Raw genomic sequence first — 20,803 nt, forward strand, 5'->3', positions numbered from 1 at the left:
CATTGAAAGCACTGAAAATACACAGAAATGCACTTTCGAAAGTCACACTGTCTCACCTGCAGAAAGAGTGCATGTCTTCTTCTTCCTACTCCTCCTCCTGCTCCTTCCTTCCTCCTTCTTCCTCCTCTTCTTCCTCCTTCCTCCTCCCTCCCTCCCTCCTCCTCCTGCTCCTTCCTTCCTCCCTCCTCCTCCTCCTCTTCCCCTGCGGACCCCTGCCTCCTTCTCCCCAGGCCCGCGGCTGTGCAGCAATCGCGGGCTTGGGGAGAAGGACGAGGGGGACCTCCGCCTCCTTCTCTCCAGGCCCATGGATGTGGAGCAACCGCAGGCTTGGGGAGAAGGACGAGGAGGACCCCCGCCTCCCTCTCCCCAGGCCCGTGGCCCCACTGCCTCTCCCTGCCCTTTGGGAGGGCCAAGGCTTCCCCACAGGGCGGGGGAAGGAGGACACCGCTGGCCCCAGCGCTTCCCCCGCCCCTCTGGGAGGGCAGAGGCTGTCCCAGAGGGCGGGGGAAGGGGAGCGCCACCGGCCCCAGTGCTTTCCCCCCAGAGGGCAGAGGCCATCCCAGAGGGCGGGGGAAGGGGAGCGCCGCCGGCCTCAGCGCTTTCCCCCTGCCCCTCTGGGAGGGCAGAGGCCATCCCAGAGGGCCAGGGAAGGGGAGCGCCGCCGGCCCCAGTGCTTTCCCCCCGCCCCTCTGGGAGGGCAGAGGCCATCCCAGAGGTCTGGGGAAGGAGCGCGCCGCCGGCAGCAATGGCAGCAGGGCCGGCCTGGGGCCGCTCCTACGGTGCCCGTGGGCCAGATCAGGCCCGCGGGCCCTAGGTTGCCGACCCCTGATCTAGATACTATATTCCATATCAGTGTAGTCCAAGATCACTTCAGCTTTTTAAACTGCTGCATCATACTGCTGATTCATGTTCATCTTGTCATCTACTAAGACTCTCAAATTCCTTTTGCATGTACTGTTGTCAAATGAAGTGTTCCCTTCCTATGTTTGTATATTTCTTTTTTTCTTGCTAAGTGTAGTACCTTACATTTCTCCCTGTTGAAATTCATTTTGTTAGTTTTGGCCCAGCTCCCTGAGCTGTTACGGTCATTTTGAATTCTGATCCTGTCCTCTGGGATATTAGCTACCCCTCCTAATTCAGTGTCATCTGCAAATTTGATAAGCATTTCCTTTATTCCATCATCCAAATCATTGATAAAAATGTTGAATAGCACTCACCCCAAGACAGACCCTGTGGTTCCTCATGGGTCACTTCTCTCCAGGCTGAAGAAGAGCCATTGGAAAGCATTCTTTGAGTTTGGTCAATCAACTAACTGCAAATCCACCTAATGTTTGCATCATCTAGTCCACATTTTATGGGTTTTCCCCCTCAAAATTATCATGGGGCACCTTATCAAAGGCCTTACTGAAATCAAAATGTGCTACATCCACAGCATTCCTTTCATCTACCAAGCTTGTAACTCTATCAATAATGAAAGATGAGGTTAGTCTGGCATGGCTTGCTTTTGAGAAACCCATATTGATTTTTAGTGATCACGACATTCCTTTCTAAGCACTTACAGACTGTTTAATGATCTGCTCTAAAATCTTTCCTAGTATTGGTGTCAGGCAGTAATTATTTGACTCCTCTTTTTCACCCATTTTGAAGATTGGGACAACATTTGCCCTCCTCCAATCTTGTGTGTCTGTGTGCATTTGTGTGTGTGTGTGGGGGGGGGGGGGGGAGTTGAAAAACTCCATAAACTCATCTGAAAAGGATTTGCAGTTTTTACTGGAGTATCTGTGAGAATGCACATTATTGCTTCACGTAGCAAGTGCAATAGCAAGTACATTTCTATACCGCTTATCAGTGCATTTAAGCACTCCCTAAGCGATTTAGAATGTGTAAGCAAATTGCCCCCAACAATCTAGGGACTCATTTTAGTGACCTCAGAGGGATGCCAGCCTGAGTCAAGCTTGAGCCCCTGGCTGGTACTGAACTTGCAGCCTTGAGGTTTGTGAGTGAGTGGCTGCAATACAGGCATTTAACCACTGTGCCAACGGGACTTTGCAAGAACTCACATGCTGTTCATTTTTGGTAGAAGGAGGGCAAATAGATGTAAATTTACACAAAACTGAAGACAATTAGGCATTGATGTTAATATGCAAAACTCCACAGCATCTATGGCCTGGTACAGATTAGAAGAAAGGGGCAGGCAGAAGCTGCCCCCTTCTCCTCTGGGTTGTTGCCATGGCAACTGCATGGTCATGACAATGATCTGCCCAAAAAAGGAGCTCTGAAATGGAGCTCCTTCTCACAATGCCACTAAGGTGCCATTTGCACCCTGGGGCGTCACAGTGATGTATCCTGTGCGCCATGGTGTGTCACACAAGACACGTCACGGAGGCATGCGCCATATGGACAACACTGCGTCAACATGGTGCCGCTCATATGTATTAGGGTCCGGGAGCGTGCAGTTGCTGTGCGCTCCCAAACCCTAAAATCGCCACTGGCATGCCACAAAGTGCCCGTTTGTACCGGGCCTATATTTACATTTCATGTAGAACTGAGATACCCTTAAATGAGTTTGAAAAATTGTACTAAGTGATCAAGCACTAAGAAACATTAAGACAGATACAATGGGCCCTTGGTATTTGCTGGTGTAGGTTCCAGGGTACCAAAATCCATGGATGCTGAAGTCCCATTATACACAATAGCATAGTAAAATGGTGTCATTTATATAAAATTGCAAAATGAAGGTTTGCTTTTTGGAATTTATATCTTTTTGGAGTATTTTTAAGCCATGGATAGTTGTATCCATGATAAAGTATTTGTGGATATGGAGGGCTGACTGTATTGTCATTGAGACCTCAGAGGAATAATAAAGGCTCCCTGCAATCTGTTCTATCAGCACTTACTTGGGAGTAAGCTCCACTGAACACATGACAAGCACTTACAAGCATGCATTGTGTCTTCATGTGGATCTTTGAATTATAATAGATAGGAAATGTAATTTGCCCTCCCCTTGCAAGTAGGCAAAATTATTAACAACCTGCCTGCCAGTGTAGAATGCCTTCACACACACACATCCCATTTCAGTGGCAAAATCTGGATATTCACCAAGCATTTGTGATCATTCTTTTGGATTATCATTCTGCATTTGCAAAACTATTTTAGAGCTGTTTCAGTTGTTTCAAAACAGAACCACAGTTATTTTTTTCATTACTTGTACTCTGTATCTTTCAATAGAGGGGGGGGGGGGTTTGAAAGACTTTCAAAAAGATTCTAGCCTGAAACCCTGGTGATCTGCTGCCAGTTACTATTGACAAAAAGGGCAAAGGTAGACCAAAGGTGCAGCTCAGTCTAAGGCAGTTTCTTGTATTCTTATGTAAGCCAAGCAGATATGGGTCTTGTCTGCATGGGTCAAAAGGCCCACTTTCCCCGTTCTTCCAGGTTGCCACCAAAGCATCCTGCCCAGTGTAGACAAGGCCATGGAAAAGTGACTGTGACTCAACTTCAGAAACAAAAATATAAAAACAGAAAATACAATTTAAGGAAATCAGAGTTTACACAACAAGATTTAAAATGAGCATCACTGACAACTACTTACACCCAGTCTTCTCATGTTATTTGATTAGCAGCTACTCTTTCCACTGCTGGCCTCCGAAAAAAATACACCGGAATCCTACATCACATTTTACAATTTAAATTTATTGTAGAGACATCTTGTAGCACCTTTGAGATTAACTGAAAGAAAGAAGTTCTTTCATAGACTAAAGTCTACTTCCTCATATACATCTGGTGGAGTGTAAACCAGGGACAGGCATATACATGCCATTGGTATGTGAGAATGTCAAATAAGACCATTCTTTAAAAAAAAAAAAAAAACAGATGAAAAAAATTACAATTAAAGCCTTACCCTGAATTTCTGGATAAATGGCCATGTACAGGAAAGCCCAGCGCAAGGTTGAAGAAGTTGTTTCTGTTCCAGCAAAAAACAAATCTAGTGTTGACTGTAGGAGGTTTTCCATATGGAAACTGGAAGAAGCATCCTCCTTTAAAAGAAAATAAGAAAGTACATCTAGATAATGGTATATACATGCAGTGACTGAGGATGGCGTCTCTCCTCTCGTGGCCTGTCTGGAGTCAGTAATGGGCTGGATGAGGGAAAACCGACTCAAGCTGAATCCAGAGAAAACGGAGGTACTCATGATAGGTTCCCCTGGTCCGGGAATGGCGGTGGTTCCACCTGTCCTGAACGGGGTCACGCTCCCTGTGAAGGACTCTGTGCGCAGTCTGGGGGTGCTTCTTGACTCGTCCCTTCACCTGACTGCTCAGGTGAATGCGACGGTCAAGAGCACCTGCCATCAGCTTCGGCTGATTCGCCAGTTGCGTCCATACCTGGCCCAGAGGGACTTTGAAACTGTGGTACATGCTCTGGTAACCTCGAGACTGGATTTCTGCAACGCACTCTACATGGGGCAACCCTTATACCAAACCCGGAAGCTACAAATGGTCCAAAATATGGCAGCCAGGCTGGTCACTGGTACTTCCAGGGCCAGCCACATTACACCGGTGCTTAAAAATATGCACTGGCTGCCCATTCGCTTCCGGGCGCAATATAAGGTGTTGGTAATGACCTATAAAGCCCTAAATGGCTTGGGCCCAGGATACCTGAAGGACCGCCTCTCCCCATATATTCCGCCCCGCACCCTCAGAACATCTGGGCAGCAACTACTTAGGGTTCCCGGGGCTAGGCTTGTCTCCACGAGTAGGAAGACTTTTTCCACCGCCGCCCCGGCCCTTTGGAACACGCTGCCCACAGAGCTCCACTCGGCCACCTCCCTGGCCCAATTCAAAAAGGATTTGAAGACCTTCCTTTTTGGCAATGCATTCCCCGATTAAGTTGTCCTACGGACCTCCTTCCGCCGCACTGACAAGAGGATCCGCTAACTCGGGGCTTTTTTGTTTTTATTGTACTGTTTTTAATTGTCGTATGTATAACGTTTTTAAATGATGTAAACCGCCCTGATCTGAGGAAGGGCGGTATATAAATAAATTTTTTATTATTTTTATTATTATACAGTAAAACCATTATTTCATTCTCAGTGGTATCTATCAAGTAATCACAATATGTTTCACAATCTTTGTTCCAAAAGAGAATTCAGGATCAACTCAACAGCCTTGGTAATTATGGAAGCTTGAAGTAAATGTGAACAGAAGGAAAGGAAAAACAACTAATAATTCATGATCTAGATTCTGAAGCCTAGAAAAAGCCTAGATAGTAGATTACATGAGACATCCAGTAGATTACATAACAAGCCCATTTTGGACTTCCAGAAGCCCCTGGTCACAAGGACAATGCTTATGGCAATTCTAGTCCAGGACATCTGGGAGACAAAATGTTCCTCAGAACTATCCTCATATTGTTTGTTCTGAAACACCATAGTCAAATGGTGATATTTAGGTGCTGGACAAATGGCAGCACCTAAATAATGCCACTCCCTAGATAACGTCTTAAAATGTATGCAGTTTATATACCCTTGCAACCTCCTATACTCTCCTGTTTGATTTCAGAGAGGATCAGTAGACTCAAGTTGGAGGTAAAACCATCATAAGCTATGTTGATAAATACAAATAGATATTTGAGGTGTCATAGACCCTATCTGCATGGGCCATGTAAAATGGCCTCCTCACATTCTCTCAGCAGGGAGATCAGATGACACAAGGCCCAAACCAGTTCTGGGGCAAATAGGCCACATGAAGTCTGGCCTCCAGCACAGATTTTAAAAACTTGCTACTTGTTCTGGATTTGGCTAAAAAATCTGGACCCCTTTGTTCTAATACCAGGCAGTGGTTTAAAATGTGTCCCACTTATATTCCCAGTGCATCTGCCACTGCTGCCAGTCACTGCGATCAAAATTGGATGCCTCATTCTGCACTCAGAGCAAAGCAATTTCTGGCAGTGGAAGATGCACTTGGCAGATCAGTGGGGCACACCTTCATGAGAATGGAGGGCCTTTGTAATCAGGGATGATTGGGGCAGCCCCGGGACAAGGATATTCCAGGGTGCCCTTGGCCATTGCAGACAGGACCTACAATTGTGTGTCTTTCTACCTTCACCAAAAATTATGAAACAAATTTTGTCCTAACCTCCAATTTGTTAATTACCTTGGCCATTTCATTTAGATAAGCATCAATGAAATCTCTTGTTTCAAGTGGATTCCCGTCTTCTTTATGTTTTTCAATTATTTTACTCACAAATGATTTCAATTGTTCCCAGTTTTTAAAACCAGTTTGAAGAGGTCCTGGCACATGCTTCATGAGAGCTGGGAAAACATTGTACAGCTGGAAGACAAACACAAAAATCAGATGATGTGCAGGAGAAGAAACAGAGAGCCTCTGCAGATCATCAGTATCCTGCTACAATGAAAAGATAAGCTGACAGAAAAAGAAGATATACTTGGTCTGCTACAGAAAAGAAGAGCCAGAAACCTTTCCCAGAAAACCCCATGTTAGGATTGTCTTATGGTCCCCATAAATTGGAAATGACTTGAAGGCACACAACATTACAGAAAAAAATTAAAGCAGCAAGGGCACCAGGCACAAAGCATAATACATCACTGGGACACATAAAATGTTATTTCAATGGCCACTGCTCAGATCCATGATTGTAATGTGTGAATTGCAGAACACTGTGCATAAGAATGCTGCTACAAATGGCATCTTTGTGTAAGTTCTTCAGTCACACTTACCAACTAATTGTATTGCATGGAGTGGCTGCTCATGCTGATGGGTACTATAACTTGAAAAATCCACATGATCCTTCTTCCTGTTGCCAGGAGCACCAGAATGTTATTTTAGCAGCATATTTGAACAATGCTATTTGGGCATTACTCAAGCCTAACTATACCCGTGTATATTGGTATCAGTACCAGATAAAAGGCCATGGGAGTAAGAGCTGTGAAGAAAGTAAGACAGTGGAGAAATAGGTGACTCAGAGTTGGTAAACTGTTTTGCCTTTCCTCACCCATATTGCATGAACCCAGAAAAATTTCAACCACCACCATAAAGCATGAATAGGATTCCAGCCAAGGATTTTCTACTGTATGTGCTGATGCACACCTGCCTGGAAATCATTCCATGTATTATAGTTGGGGTGTGTCTGAGTGTGTATTTGCAGAATTAATCCGAGAGTGCTGTTTGTAATTGTATCACTCTATTGAGCATAACATTATGCTCTAATTCTTAACTCTAAACAATAAACATGGACAAAATATCTGTCTATTGTTCAGTTGATTGTGGCAAAATTTTTATTATTTTTAAAGTTTAGATCTTGTTATGATAGACTTAAAAATTTGTCTGTTTTGGTAGTTAAAAACAGGATATCAATTTGTCATAATTAATGTTAGGAATTTGTGCTATTTTATATGTTGTCTTATTTTTCATTCATTGATTGCAAAGTAATTAAATTTTATAATATATACAAAATAAAATATCATCATCATCAGAGCATCATCATCATTATCACCCAATGGGTTTCCATGGCCAAGCGGGGAATAAAACCCTGATCTGCAGTCTAAACCCTATGCTCAAACCACAACACCATGCTGGCTTTTGCTGTTATTGTTATTTCTGAGCAAAAGTTCAGATGGCTACTTTGAAAAAAAATTGCCGCTTATGCCACCTCCCACCTAAAACCCGGCTCTCTGTCATGCTCAGCCATTCAATTTGCAAAGCCAGGAAGCTCCCAACTTTGTAAATTGGCTGAGTATGGCTGGGAGCCAGAATTTAGGTGGGCTTTAGGTGGGAGGTGGCCTTGGTGGCAAAATGTGAGCGATAATACCTGGCTGCATCTCAGAAGAGGATTCAAACCGGGAAAGGTAAGCCAGGATTTTTTTTAGCTGTGTGAAAAACTCCTTAGTAATCCTTTGCAACTGAGGGGCCAAATTCCTGTTATATATATTATATATATTCTTCTTATTCTTCTAACATTTTATTTAAAAATGTAACATCTCATCAAACTTTCACTTTTACCACATGAAACTATGTATATGTAAATTCAATTAGGCACACACACACACACACACATATATATATATATATATATATATATATATATGGTGAAGAGTGCCTGTTTGACATGATTGTCAAGTTATTTCCAACTGTATGGTGCTCATATCTGTTACTAAGTGGAAGAGCCAGCTTTGTCAAAGATGACTCCATGGTCATGTGGTCAGCATGACTACATGGAAAGCTGTTACCATCCCACTAAAGTGGTACCTATTGATTTACTTTCACTTTTATATGCTTTCAAACTGCTAGGTTGGCAGAAGTTGGGACTAGTGATGGGAGCTCACTCCATCTTACAGCACTGGGGTATCAAACTGCCAACTATGCATATGGTATTGTAATTAAAAGGTATAATTTTATCTTTGCTAGTTGTTTATGTCACAACTTTTACCATTACATTCAGCGATATACAGGAATTACAATTTATGAGTAATATTAGTAGAAAAAACATTACTAAGGATTCTGTATGGTATGGTATGGTATGGGAGGAGGTCAATGGGATGGGGTGACACCATGAGGTACTGCACTATGTGACGCCAACTCTAGTGACACCACTGTATGCCACAAGATGATCAAACAGCCAAAGAAAGAAAAAAGAAACTAGATGCTGACAGAACCAATCGCAAATGGATAAAGCAAATGAATAAAGAGTCAATGTGATTGTGAGAGCTGCCCATAAGATTACAAATAGGCCTTACCATGCCCCAAATGCCTGCCAGGATTTGACCCAGTTCGTCCAGCAAATGCAATAAGTTCTGGAACTGACTGTCATGGTAATCAAAGCGATTCCCAAAAGTGATTGAACAGATTACATTTGAAACAGCATTGTTAATCAGCAAGTGTGGGTCAAAAGGCTGCCCTAGAGAGGAGAAAAATGTTGGCAGAGGAAGAATTAGAATGATTAAAGCTTTCATGTAACAAAAATACAATATGAGAAAAACAGTGGGATTTTGGAAAGGATTAAAGCATGAGTGAATGCATTTTAAGTGGTAGTGGGATTGCTTTGTGTTCCTATTCCATCAAATACTTCAAGGATTTAGTTGGCACTTGAAAGACAAACTGGTTTTATTCAGCAGAAACATTTGTGGAACTCAGTCCATTTATTCTTCTCTAAATAATATTGATTATTGAATTTATACCCTGGCTTTCTCCTGAGTTGCTTCTAATAATTTAAAACAAGATTAAATTAATGTTTTATTTTACAAAAGTTAAGAAAGAATTAAATAATAATATAATTTAAAAACATGGTTATAAACAGTTTAAACCATCATGAAAACATACTACCAGAGCTCATGCTACCACTTCTTTCACCTAGTAAGAAAGGGAGAGATGGCCCATTAAAGATGTCTTCTGGGCGTCTTAGGAACACTGCATGCTCCAATGATGCCTGGAAGCCATCTGGCTGCCCAGATGTGAGCTGCTTCAAGATGCTCTGGTGGCACAGCGTTCACACACCGCATGGTGCTGGAGTATCTTGAAGCTGCCCTGGGGCTGCTGTGTGGCCGGGAAAGCCAGGTCTGGCCCAGGCCAAATAGTGGATCTTTTCCATCAGGTTCAAGGCAGATTGGGCCATGGCATGTGTTTGCCACAGCCCCAATCTATCTTTAGTGGGGGCAGCTTCAAGCTGCTCCTTCTTGTTGGTCTGTTCTGGCCCATAATTACTAATACAGAATTAAAAATTAAATACAGCACACTACTTCACACATGCTACTGCTAGATTAAGGTTGTCATAAATTGCAAACAACCTGAAGTCGCACAATAACAGCAACAAGCTTTCTTAGGGAAAAAACAGATGGTCAAAATGAAATAGTTTCCTGGTGCTTTGGAGGCATGGCATTTAGATGATGCATGCTTCCAAAGTGGCTGGAAGCTGCACAGAAGCTGTGCTCCAATCCTTAGAACTGGATCAAAAAGGAGCCAAGACAATCCAACTCCTGGTGGCACCAGTTGACCCCTATGTGCGCTGCTTGCCTTGGGAGCAGACCATGTGGTCAGCGGGATTCCAACCCACTTCTGGCTGGAGCAGACTTAGGCCACTCTTCTTACCCATCTGCTCCAGCTCTTAGTCCTTGTGTACATGTGTGTTTTACCCCAAGCCCAAGTTTTACCCTCAGGCTTGGTGCATTCTGCTTATGTTATCCTAAAAGGTGGGTGGATGTGGGGGTCCCTACCTACAGTGTTAGTGTTTCCTTGGTATCTTGGAGGAATTATAATCTCAAAAGGAGTCCTGCAAGAAAAAGGTAACTTTGGGGGATCTTTCTATCTGTGTATACCAGTACTTACTACAGAGCGATTCCAGTTTTAATGGCTCAGACAGTGTCTGAGGGGGATACAGAAAGTTTCTGTAGAACAGAACCTCAGTCTGGGGCAGTGAATTGGCCATGTGTGGAGTGGATATGAATCTGAATCCTGTTTCTTACCCTCCGAGGGGTACTTGATGCTGCCCCATGGTGTAACAAAGACATGATGGTTTCCTCATGGAATTGACAAAAGGATTTTGGAGTAGGCTGATGGCTTTAACTCTGGAGTTACAAAACATTGATAGGTTTTGTGACAAAGCCTGGGTAGTTGGATGGAAAAGGTAAAAAAGAATACAGCCTGGGGTAGGGTGGAGGTATGGTCTTTAACTGCTTTGTGATGCGGGTCACCCATCAGAGGAGGCATGATTGCTCAGCAAAACCATTTACCTTTTATTTCAGCAATATCTAGGTCTCCCACATGTCTTCAGGCCACCTTGCCTTCCCAGACGTGTAACTTCCTAGGGTGCCAAAGGTCATTATGACCTGTTAAAAACATAACTGACTCTGGATGTCAAATATGTCAAACAAAACAGATGTAGGGTATGCTAACACATAACTCAGGGCCAAACTCCTGAAATGGGTCCAGACTGCTGCTGGGTCCAGCAACTGCTAATATCTCTATTGGGATGCACATTCATCTCAAGAGGCACATAGTAGCAGAGTATCCCACTTGACCAGCCATATCAACAAAGGTCTACATACCATACGTATATGTACCAGTGTACATCTTTCTACTGACAATCCCCTAACGTCCATGGAAAAAGTAAATTGCTGCACTGAAGGACTCTGGAGCTTTCTAGCTCATTTAATGTATATTTACCTTTCTCATCTTTGATGGCATCAGTGAGGAACCTGCTCTCTTCCTGTATTCGTTCTTCTAAACTTTTTTTGCCCAAACCAAAGTTTCTTAGAGTTGACAAGGCAAATCGTCTTTGCTGTTTCCAGCTATGTCCACTAGAGTGAATCAGTCCTAAATGGAAAATATTAACATCACATTACTAAACACTTTAATGGTTCTCTGAAATTTCTAAAAATAAAAATGTTGGCTGGAATCCTGTTGGAGCATTCTGCCAGCATAACTCTTTGTTATATCCTTATGTAAGGAGTTATCCAGCACCCTTTATAGAAGCAGTTCTCTATTTGCCTGCAGTACAACATTCCAGCTTTAAAGTTTCACTCCCAAGACCCTGCTTTCCAGGGTAAAGTGTGCTTCTTAATTGATTGAGATTACTAAAATTCATTTAACACAGTTGCTAAAGCATATAGGGGTTTAGCACATGTCCTTAGTGGAAATACCAGGACCTTGTTCACAGTCAAGGCTTGTAAATTCCAGGTCAGTGGGTTGCAGAATTTATTCCATGGTTTAGTCCAGAATTTCAATGAGTTATCCAAAGCGGTGAATCCTATACCTCAAATAGGTTCAGCATGTTGGAGAACTACTTTAAAGTCTGAAATAAAATGCAGAGTCTCTGGACACAGAAACCACCATTTACCTGACTGCTAATAAAGTCAACAGGGATACAGTTGTCCCTCCATATTCGCTAGGCTTAGGGGAACAAGACCCCCGTGAATATGGAAAACCCACAAATAACAAAAACACTGTTTTTACCTGAGAGGAAACCTTTCTAGGAATCTCTAGGTTCTCCAGTGCAACTCTGTGGTCAATGTCCAACATACACTGACCATAGAATGGCACTGGAGTAGCTACAAATGGTCTTTCAGTGCAACTTTTAGTTGAAGTTGACCACAGAGTTGCACTGGAGGACCTAGACAGTCCTAGAGAGAACATATTAATGAAATGCATGAATAATCAAATCTGTAAATATCAAAGCCGCAAATATGGAGGGATGACTGTATTATTCTTTATGGGGTTGGTTTATAAACTATAGGAGATTAATTTGTAACCTGGTGGTTTATCAATTATACAAAGACCTTATTTGTCAGGTTTTGAAATGAATAAACAGATAAAGCAGGGAACAGTGGTTGGTCTAATGCAGTGTTTCTCTATTATACCAGAGTTGTGATTCAAGCACTACAGTCCATTAACTACTATCTGTTCACAAAGTATGCTAGCTGTATATTGAACTGTTTAGAAACATCCAATAGAAGGTTTTAGGTGGATGTATCCCAATAAAATCAAATCTAATTTATGGGTACAGAGAATGCAAAATCTGACCAAATCTATTGCCCATCATAGCTTAATCTTATGACATAATTTAAAGGTTGTTCTGCCTTTTAGGAAAGATCTTTTGTAAAAAAATTAAGAAATTTAAGAAAATATAGTATAATTTGAAACACTCACCAAATGTCTGAAAACGGTCAAAAAGAATAGGAAATTTTGGTCGATCAAGAAAGTTTTCACCCTGATGGACAAGAACTTCTTTCACCAGTTGCAGTCCATTCACCATTACAGTCTGCATGTTTCCTAACTGAATGCTGAAGATATTGCCATATTTTTCTGTAAGCTGCGAAGAGAAGGGGGAAGAATGTAAGAGAGAGGATACATTTCAGCGTGCATCCTATTAGAGAAATATGTTACTCCTGAGTGTTGAACTTTTATTCATTACAGAGGGAGGACTTTTTGATGCTCTTCACACTTGACCAAAATCCCAGCAGGACCCACCTTTATCATGTTGGGGTGGTGTTGTAAAATCCCTTCTTGCACTGCCATTCCCTTTCCTTTTGTGTTGTGTCTTTAGATTGTAAGTCTAAGGAGATGGAATTTCCCCCGCATGTTCTTTTTCTTGTAAAGAGCCATGTACCCTGATGGTGTTGTATAGATAGATAGATAGATAGATAGATAGATAGATAGATAGATAGAACAGTGGGTCCTTGGTATCCTCTGGGTTTTGGTTCCAGGACTCCCCTTGGGTACCAAAATCTGTGGATGATCAAGTCCCATTATGTACAAAGGCATAGTGAAATGGTGTCCCTTATATAATATAACAAAATAAAGGTTTGCTCTTTGGAATATTTTAAACCATAGATAGTTGAATCCATGGATAAAGAATCCATAGATATGGAGGGCTGACTGTATTACTTTTGAAAATTATATATTACTTATTATATATTACTTGCTACACACACACACACTTAAGCTGTTATATTATCATTTCTACCAGGTGTTACTTGCTCCCTGATTGCAAGACATGCAATGCCTGCTAAAATTCCATCTTCTGGGCCACCATTAAAAGTCTGGGAACTAAATCCAGTTTTCCATCAGCCATCTCTAACTTTCTCTAGGCAGAAAACCTGCCCCCATTTTGCCTTGTCAGGTCTGCAAAAATACTTTTTTAAAGCACTACACACATCAGAGAGGGAGGAGTGAGTGAGAAAGGCTTTGTATATGCCAGGGACTCTCTTTACTTCTGGGACTGCTTAGAAGCCTCCATCCCCTCACACATTGGCTGGAGCCCAGAGAGTAAAGGTACTACAATAAAAATAAAAATAATGAACACAACTTTTTCTTAACTGAAAACACTTCTTTAAGAATCTCAAAGTCTCGCAGTGTGATTATTTTGACCTACTTTGGGCAAAAATGGCATGGTGGCAGCCATTTTTGATAAGGGCATAAGCTTCTCGGCAAATCTTGCCTCTATTAAAAATGGCTTGACTATAAAAAGCCAAGCCAAACCTAATCAAATCAAATCAAAACACAGGAAAAACAAAGGAAAACACTATTATTACTGACACCCCTCCACACACACTTTAGAGAATAGAAAGTAATATTATATAAAGTGTTATATTACTCCATTACACAACACTGTGGGAATCCCATTCCACCACCAATGAGTGACCAGTGGAGATCAAAGGAAGTCAGAAAACTATCCAGTTATGACAAAAACATCCTCCCATCATTACTAGGGATCATAGAGGAAGGCATCATCATTGTACATCTGGATATAGGGACATAGCCAGGTGCTTTTCTGAAACAGCTCATTTTCCACCAGACTCTAAATGGCCATGGAGAGGTGACTATAAAGGGAAGGCGTGTCCTACAGGATGGAGGATATATTTTTTATTTATTTTATTTTATTAGAGTATTTACCATACATACTTGACTATAAATCAAAAAGGTTATGCCCAAAAATTGATCTTAAAATCCTGGGTTGACTTATATATGGGTCAATACTGCTTAGAAAAGTCCTGAAAGAAGCTCTGCCCTGTTGCTTCACTTTCCTTGCCTTGGCAGTGATCTCTGAAAAAGCTGCTGAGGCAGAGTGTGTGTTTATGTGCGTCTGAAAGAGATTATTCCCTTCTCAATCGGATGTTAAAACCTCCCCTCCCCATCCTCCTCCTCTGGATCTCTCCTGCCTACCAAACCCCATTCTCCCCCAACTTTCCTTTCCTTCTAAATCTGATGTTAAAACCTTCTCCTCCAGCACCAGGGAAGTGGCATTTGGTGGTCAGGAGAAGTCCAGAAAGGGAGAAGGAGGGAGGGAAGTGGTGTTTTTCTTTTGTTCTCCTTTTTAGGTACTTTGTTACTGCTCCTAAGTTCTACTGATCCACGGGTCATATCAAAATCCATGATTTTGGCCCTAAAACCTTCCCTCGACTTATATCTGAGGTTGATTTGTACACTAGTCTATACGGTATGCCCAACTTTTCAGCCACAATGGCTCTCAGTGGTTTACAGATTGGTAATTTGACAGTTCCCTGTCCTTAGCCTTACAATCTAAGGCCTTATTCTCACTTAGATTTTTGCGCTGGATGGAACTGGGCAGAATTGGGTTCCCCCCTCCCGAATCTCTCCGGAAGCAAGTGCTGACTATCATTTACCTTAATCAGGGTTATTTACACCTGAATGACCTTGCAGCTACTTGCGGAGAGTTTACATTTGCAGGTACTGGTTTAAAAGAAGGCTCCTGCTGTCAATCAAATTCTCTTCCGCTTTTGTCAGAGGTTACGTCTCCTGCTACCATTGGCCAACAGAATGGGGGTTTCCCCCCCTCCTTTTTTTAAAAAAACTGGCGTCAGTTTTTTGTCAACTAGTTCGCATATTGTCAACTTGTGTGTGTGTGTGCATGTATTGTGTGCCTTCAGGTCATGAGCTTCCCTCCCTGCTTTAACTCTTTGTCTGGCTCTTTGCTATGGAATTCTGGGAGCTGTTTGCTTGCTTTTGTGTGATGCTCCAAACAGAGGAGCTTTTGGGGGCTCCCTCCTGGAGAGAAGAAGGAGAGGGTCCTGGGCATCCCTGCCATCCCTGCCTCCTGCACGCTGACGGCACAGGAACCCCGCTGGACACGACACCAGAGGCCCCCAGCAGAAGCAGCCAGACCCGTGCCGCAGGGCCACGAGCCTCCTCTCCCTCTCGTTCTCTGCCCTGGTCCCCTCCTTCCCTTCCTTCTCTCTTTTCCCTCTGTTTTGCCCTCCTCCTTCCCTTTCTTTCTTGCTGCTTATCCCTTCCTCCTTCCTTCTCTCTCCCTCTTTTCATGTTCTCCTTCCCTCTCTCTTTCCCTCCTTTCCTCTTCTCTGCCTTGTCCCACCTTCCCTCCCATTTTCCTTTCCTCCCTCCTTCTTTTCCCCCTCACACACTCCCTCCTTCCATCACTGCAGATGCTCGCCTGCCTGCCTCCCTTGGGGGCCAAGTGTCTTCGGCTCCCGGGAGTCACTCCTAGCCTACCCCACCTCCCTTTTCCTTCCTCCACCTCCTCCTCTACTCTGCTCTTGCTCTTCTTCTTCCTTGGCTGCTGGTGCGGAGGAAGTGGGGAGAGGAGGAAGAAGAGGAACAGGAAAGGAAAAAAAAGGAAGAAGAACAGGAAGAAGAGGAGGTCATGAGGAGGAGGAGGAGAAGGAGAAAGAGCCTGTGGGGGGGGGGGGTTGGCAAAAGAGGAGGAAGAGGAGGAGGGAGAATGAGAATGAGGAAGAGCAGAGAAGAAGAAGAGGAGGAGAAAAAAGAGGGCAAGCAGTGGCATGAGGGTGAGAGGGGGATACGAGAAGGGGGAGGAAGGCAGAGAAGGCAAGGGAAGAGAAGAAGGAAGAGCCACAGGATGCGCATAATCTGTCATTACAACAAAAAGGTGGGGGGAGCCACTTGCAAAAAGCTGGCAGGAGATGGAGGCATGATCCTCCCACTTCCCACCCTCTGACCTAATTCCCTCCCTGATCTTGACCCGATCATGACTGAGTTCTCATTTGCTGGCAGCAGGGAAGAGCCATTTTTTTCAAAAAGAAAGGAGGAAAAATCCGCTTTCAGAAAAACTCTGGGGATTTGCCCTGGATCTCTTGTGCAAGCCCCTGATTGAGTTGTGTTATAATTGGCACGAGTGAGAACTTCTTTTAAATCAGTTTGGGAACTGGGGTAAAATGTAGTCTGAATGGCCCCTTAAAAGACATGGTACAAAAGGAGACGGGAATGCAGTGGCAAGGGGATCAAGTCCAGGAGATACTGCCAGTTCTTCTCTCCCTCCAAGGCCAGGATGGTGGCAGTTGGAATGGAGGGAGGGCCTTTAATCTGACTATGGGTGGAACTTTCCTTGCCTCTTCTCCTCTCCCTCTGAGGCCCAGGTGGTAGAAGTAAAGTTATTGTAGTTCTACTGGGTGGAACACTGCAATATGTCTCCTAATGCAGGTCTTGGAACCTATTTATATATCTGTTTGGTGCTCATAGAATGAAGAAGAAGAAATGAGTTCTTTTACACATCTGGCATGAAGCAGGATCCTATGGATCCTCTACCGAAATCCATAATTTTGCAGGAATTCTTAACCATTCCCAAGGAACAGCTACTCATCAAGAACTTTCTCCTAATATTTAAATGCAATCTAATGTACTTTAACATAAACCCATCAGTAAACATATCTCTCCTCCTCCTCCTCCTCCTCCTCTGATTTAATCATTGTTTTTGGGACATAAGAAAACAGATCTTCCTCTTCCTTTGCCTCCTTTGTCTTACAGGTCTTCAGGAATTTGAAGTTTTCTTTTCCTTTTTTCAGACTTCAACTGTTCCTCACAGAACTTATCCAAATCTCTGACTTCTTCTCTGCCCTCATCTGAACTGTTCTGTCCTTCTTAAAGTGCAGGACCCAGGGCTTCATTTTTAATTGTCTCAATATAAAATGAGAAATCAGAAGCAGGAAAAGAGAAATACCATATTACAGGAGGGTTGACTCAATTAAGTCTGCAAGACTCACACAGGGATGTTAATAATGATGTCTCTTGATGGTCTTTCATTCATAGGGCCATCATACATTAAAATCACAGCACATAATAGCATTTAGCAATACCTAGAGCTATTTTCTTATTAGTGAAGTTCTCAGGATCTGCTTCAAGGACACAGACATTCTCCAGGTGCTCATCCTTACCTTTTGTACAGATGGACGAGGGTTCCTGAAATCAACATGAAGTAGATTTCCAAAAAAAGGAAGAGGCACAGGACCTGGGGGGAAACCTTTTGGGTGCCTCCGTCTCATGTAGTCAGCAATGAGAAGAAATGTAGCCAGGAACACAAGAAGAACCTGTAAGGATAAGGCATCCCAGATGACAGCAAAGCAGTGGAACAGCATTATTGGACTCTGCTAGTCTGGTCAAGCTGAAAGAGACTGTTTTCTTCCTAACTCAGCACGCCTTCCTTCTTGGTCTTTTATTTGCTGCTCATAAAAATGAGGGCAAAGTCTGAATGCTACAGTTCAATACACCACACACCCATCATGGAGATTATCCTACTAGTAATTTGAGTTATGAAATAGTATTTTCTTTTGTTAGCATGTTGAGAGCAGAGAGAAAAAATTTTAAGGGATGTTCCTTTTTCTACTTTTTTTATTCCCATTTCTTAAACTGTTAACAATTCGATATGTCACGTATGCTCTCTTGTGGTTTAAAAATGTAATTGCACTATATTGTTTTCATTCACATAACATGAGCATTACTGATTCAGTTTCCCCCTTGCCATTTTTTATGTGTATCAAATAGTGATAAAATATTTTGATAAAGTCTAAGAAGAAATCATTCTCTGCCATCCAATCCATCCTCTTTGCACTCTTACCTAGATCCTGGAGAATAACATTTTAAAAGTAATCAGTGGAATATGTTGACCAAGGTCCAAAAACAACTGGTTACTGTTATCTCTCTCTCTCTCTGGCTTTGCTTCGCGAACGAAGATTCAGGAAAGACTCATCCCGCGCTTTGTACAAGTGCATTGGTGACTAAAAAGGCCAATTCGGGATAAACAGGTCCGGTTGCAGAAAGCACAGCGGAAAGTCTCCTTGGGTGATGTTTCCAGGTTACAGTTCTTTCTGCGTTGTCGTTTCTCTTCGAGGCTCATTCGACGTGTGCTTTTGAAGAAGGCTGCAGCGTCATGGATAGTGCGTCTCCATGCGTCCTGATGCAAGGCCAGGGAGGACCATTGTTGGTGATCTATCTGGCTAAGCCTGAGATGTTGTTTCAGGGAGCCCTTGTATCTCTTCTTTGGGGCGCCCCTCTTACGCTGACCCCATTCCTAAGCACTGGAGTGCAGCTTTGGTGCAGCTTCTGGATTCTTAGGACCCCATGCATCATTTAAATAGCATATCTCCAAAGAGACCCGAAGCAGCTTTATTTTGGCAGTCTGTAACAGGCCTGTGTCTTCTTTGTCTCCAGCTGCAGAGGTGCAACCCAGCATTCCCTGGGGACCTCCTTTCTTTCCTGTCATTAAATGCCTCTGGAAAGTGTGCACCAGCTAACAGGTTAACTATGCTTGGAGGGTGGTCATGACAAAAAGAAGATGATGGACAACCTTCTTGTGCAACAATCTTAAAAGAACATATTATTATTATTATTATTATTATTATTATTATTAACCTTTATTTATAAAGCGCTGTAAATTTACACAGCGCTGTACATACAATCTTTTAGTTAGACGGTTCCCTGCCCTCAGGCTTACAATCTAAGAAGACACAACACAAAAGAAGAGGGGAGTGGTGGTGGGGAATGAGATCAGGTCCAGCAGTTCTTCTCCACCTCCGAGGCCTGGACCAAGGCAGATCGACTGGAGGAAGGGTATACATGCCTGCGTATGCCACCAACAAGGTTCTATCCATGAGCTGTTAGTTTGAGATATCACACTCCTCTTCTGTCTATCATTGCTTCAGTGCTCATAGCAGAGCGGGAGCCAGCAGCAGGAGCCAGCATTAGAACCATGTGATGTTCCTCCTCCACCTTGTATGTGGAGAGGTCACACTCACATATATAAGTAACAAGAAGTTCCAGAACTGCAAAAGCAATTGACCCTTGTCAATTTCCTGTTGTAATGGGATCCGATTACTTCCTGCCCCAACTGTGGCCTTGTCATCAGCAGATTTCAGCACCCACAGATGGCAAGCTCCATTGGTTCCAATGGTGGCACATGCACACAGCTGTAGCAGTGCAGTTGTGTGTGTGTGCCACCATCAAAAACCTCATGACCTGAGGTCCCATGGTTTATGGCATTCCCAGGGGGAGGGTCCAGAATGGAACCCCTGTGGCTACTAAGAACCAACTGTATGCCCTTGTAATGGACAACAGTTAATAACTATTAATTATTTGCAACTACTGAGCAGGGTGGTTGATGAAGGTCTCTCATTCACAGGGCCATTAGAAGTGAAAGTCAACTTGACTGCAGTTAACAACAACCCTATAAGAGCTGCTCTTTCCAGTGTAAAAACTGTAAATACCCTTCCTGTCATTACCAAGAAATAATCTGATATATTTGTTATTAACTGCTATTCAAGATTATGATCATTATCCTATTCCCATGAAATATATTATAGAGTGGAAATTCATATGAAATGAAACTCCTTTAGGGCTCTAGACTGCTGAATGAGTTAGCAAGTCAAACTCCTGGTTCAAATCTTACCTTTGCCACAAATTTACCAGAGAACCTTGACAAGGCACTGTTTCTTAGCCCAGATGTTAGCAACCTGTACACTGCAAGTGTTGGGGGACTGCAACTCCCATCAGCACTAACCAGCATAACTATTGGTGAAAGATAATTGGAGATATTGTCCAGAAACACCTGTGGGGCACATGTTGTCCATATTACCTTAGCTTCAGCCTCTGCTCCATCTTCTGAAATTCAAGAAATTTGCAGGGTTGCTGATTTTACAGGCTTGGGATGAGCCTAGAGCTCAGGGGCAGTTTTGCTTCTGCTTAGCCCTTGGCAGGGACTCTATCAGTATAATCTGGAAGTGAGTCTTGAGGTGAATGGAACTCACTCCTGGTCACTTAAAGACTGTCCTCTGCTGTTTCAGAGAAAAGCTCCTTAAAATAACATTTATGGAGATTATGAGTTGAGGGTCATCCTGTTCCTGTCCTGTCTTGTTCCCATAATATTCCCACTCCTCCCATGCAGTCGTAGGAAGGACTTTCAGATGGGATTCACACTTATCCCGTCCGGGAAGCACAAATGATGGGGACTGCGTGATAGGCTTTCAGATGAAATCACACAGATCCCATCATTAATCTGTCATTAAAGTGACATTGGCTGGCATTTTGCATT

General features: G+C 43.1%; 1 protein-coding gene across 1 annotated transcript in view; it reads right to left on the reverse strand.

Annotated features, from left to right (window-relative positions):
• Positions 1 to 20,803, reverse strand: part of LOC149316362 (cytochrome P450 2J2-like) — a 44,819-nt gene that overhangs the window by 12,089 nt on the left and 11,927 nt on the right. Inside the window, exons 3-8 of the mRNA XM_089515275.1 lie at positions 17,655 to 17,807; positions 12,655 to 12,817; positions 11,173 to 11,322; positions 8,751 to 8,911; positions 6,151 to 6,327; positions 3,899 to 4,034 (exon numbers count right to left, since the gene is read on the reverse strand). Of these exons, the coding sequence (XP_089371401.1) occupies positions 3,899 to 4,034; positions 6,151 to 6,327; positions 8,751 to 8,911; positions 11,173 to 11,322; positions 12,655 to 12,817; positions 17,655 to 17,807 (940 nt within the window). The remainder of the gene's footprint in view (positions 1 to 3,898; positions 4,035 to 6,150; positions 6,328 to 8,750; positions 8,912 to 11,172; positions 11,323 to 12,654; positions 12,818 to 17,654; positions 17,808 to 20,803) is intronic.

Source organism: Sceloporus occidentalis, unplaced genomic scaffold (genome assembly GCF_023333645.1).
Source record: "Sceloporus occidentalis isolate IW3139 unplaced genomic scaffold, rSceOcc1.0.p SCAF_3, whole genome shotgun sequence".
NCBI lineage: Eukaryota > Metazoa > Chordata > Lepidosauria > Squamata > Phrynosomatidae > Sceloporus > Sceloporus occidentalis.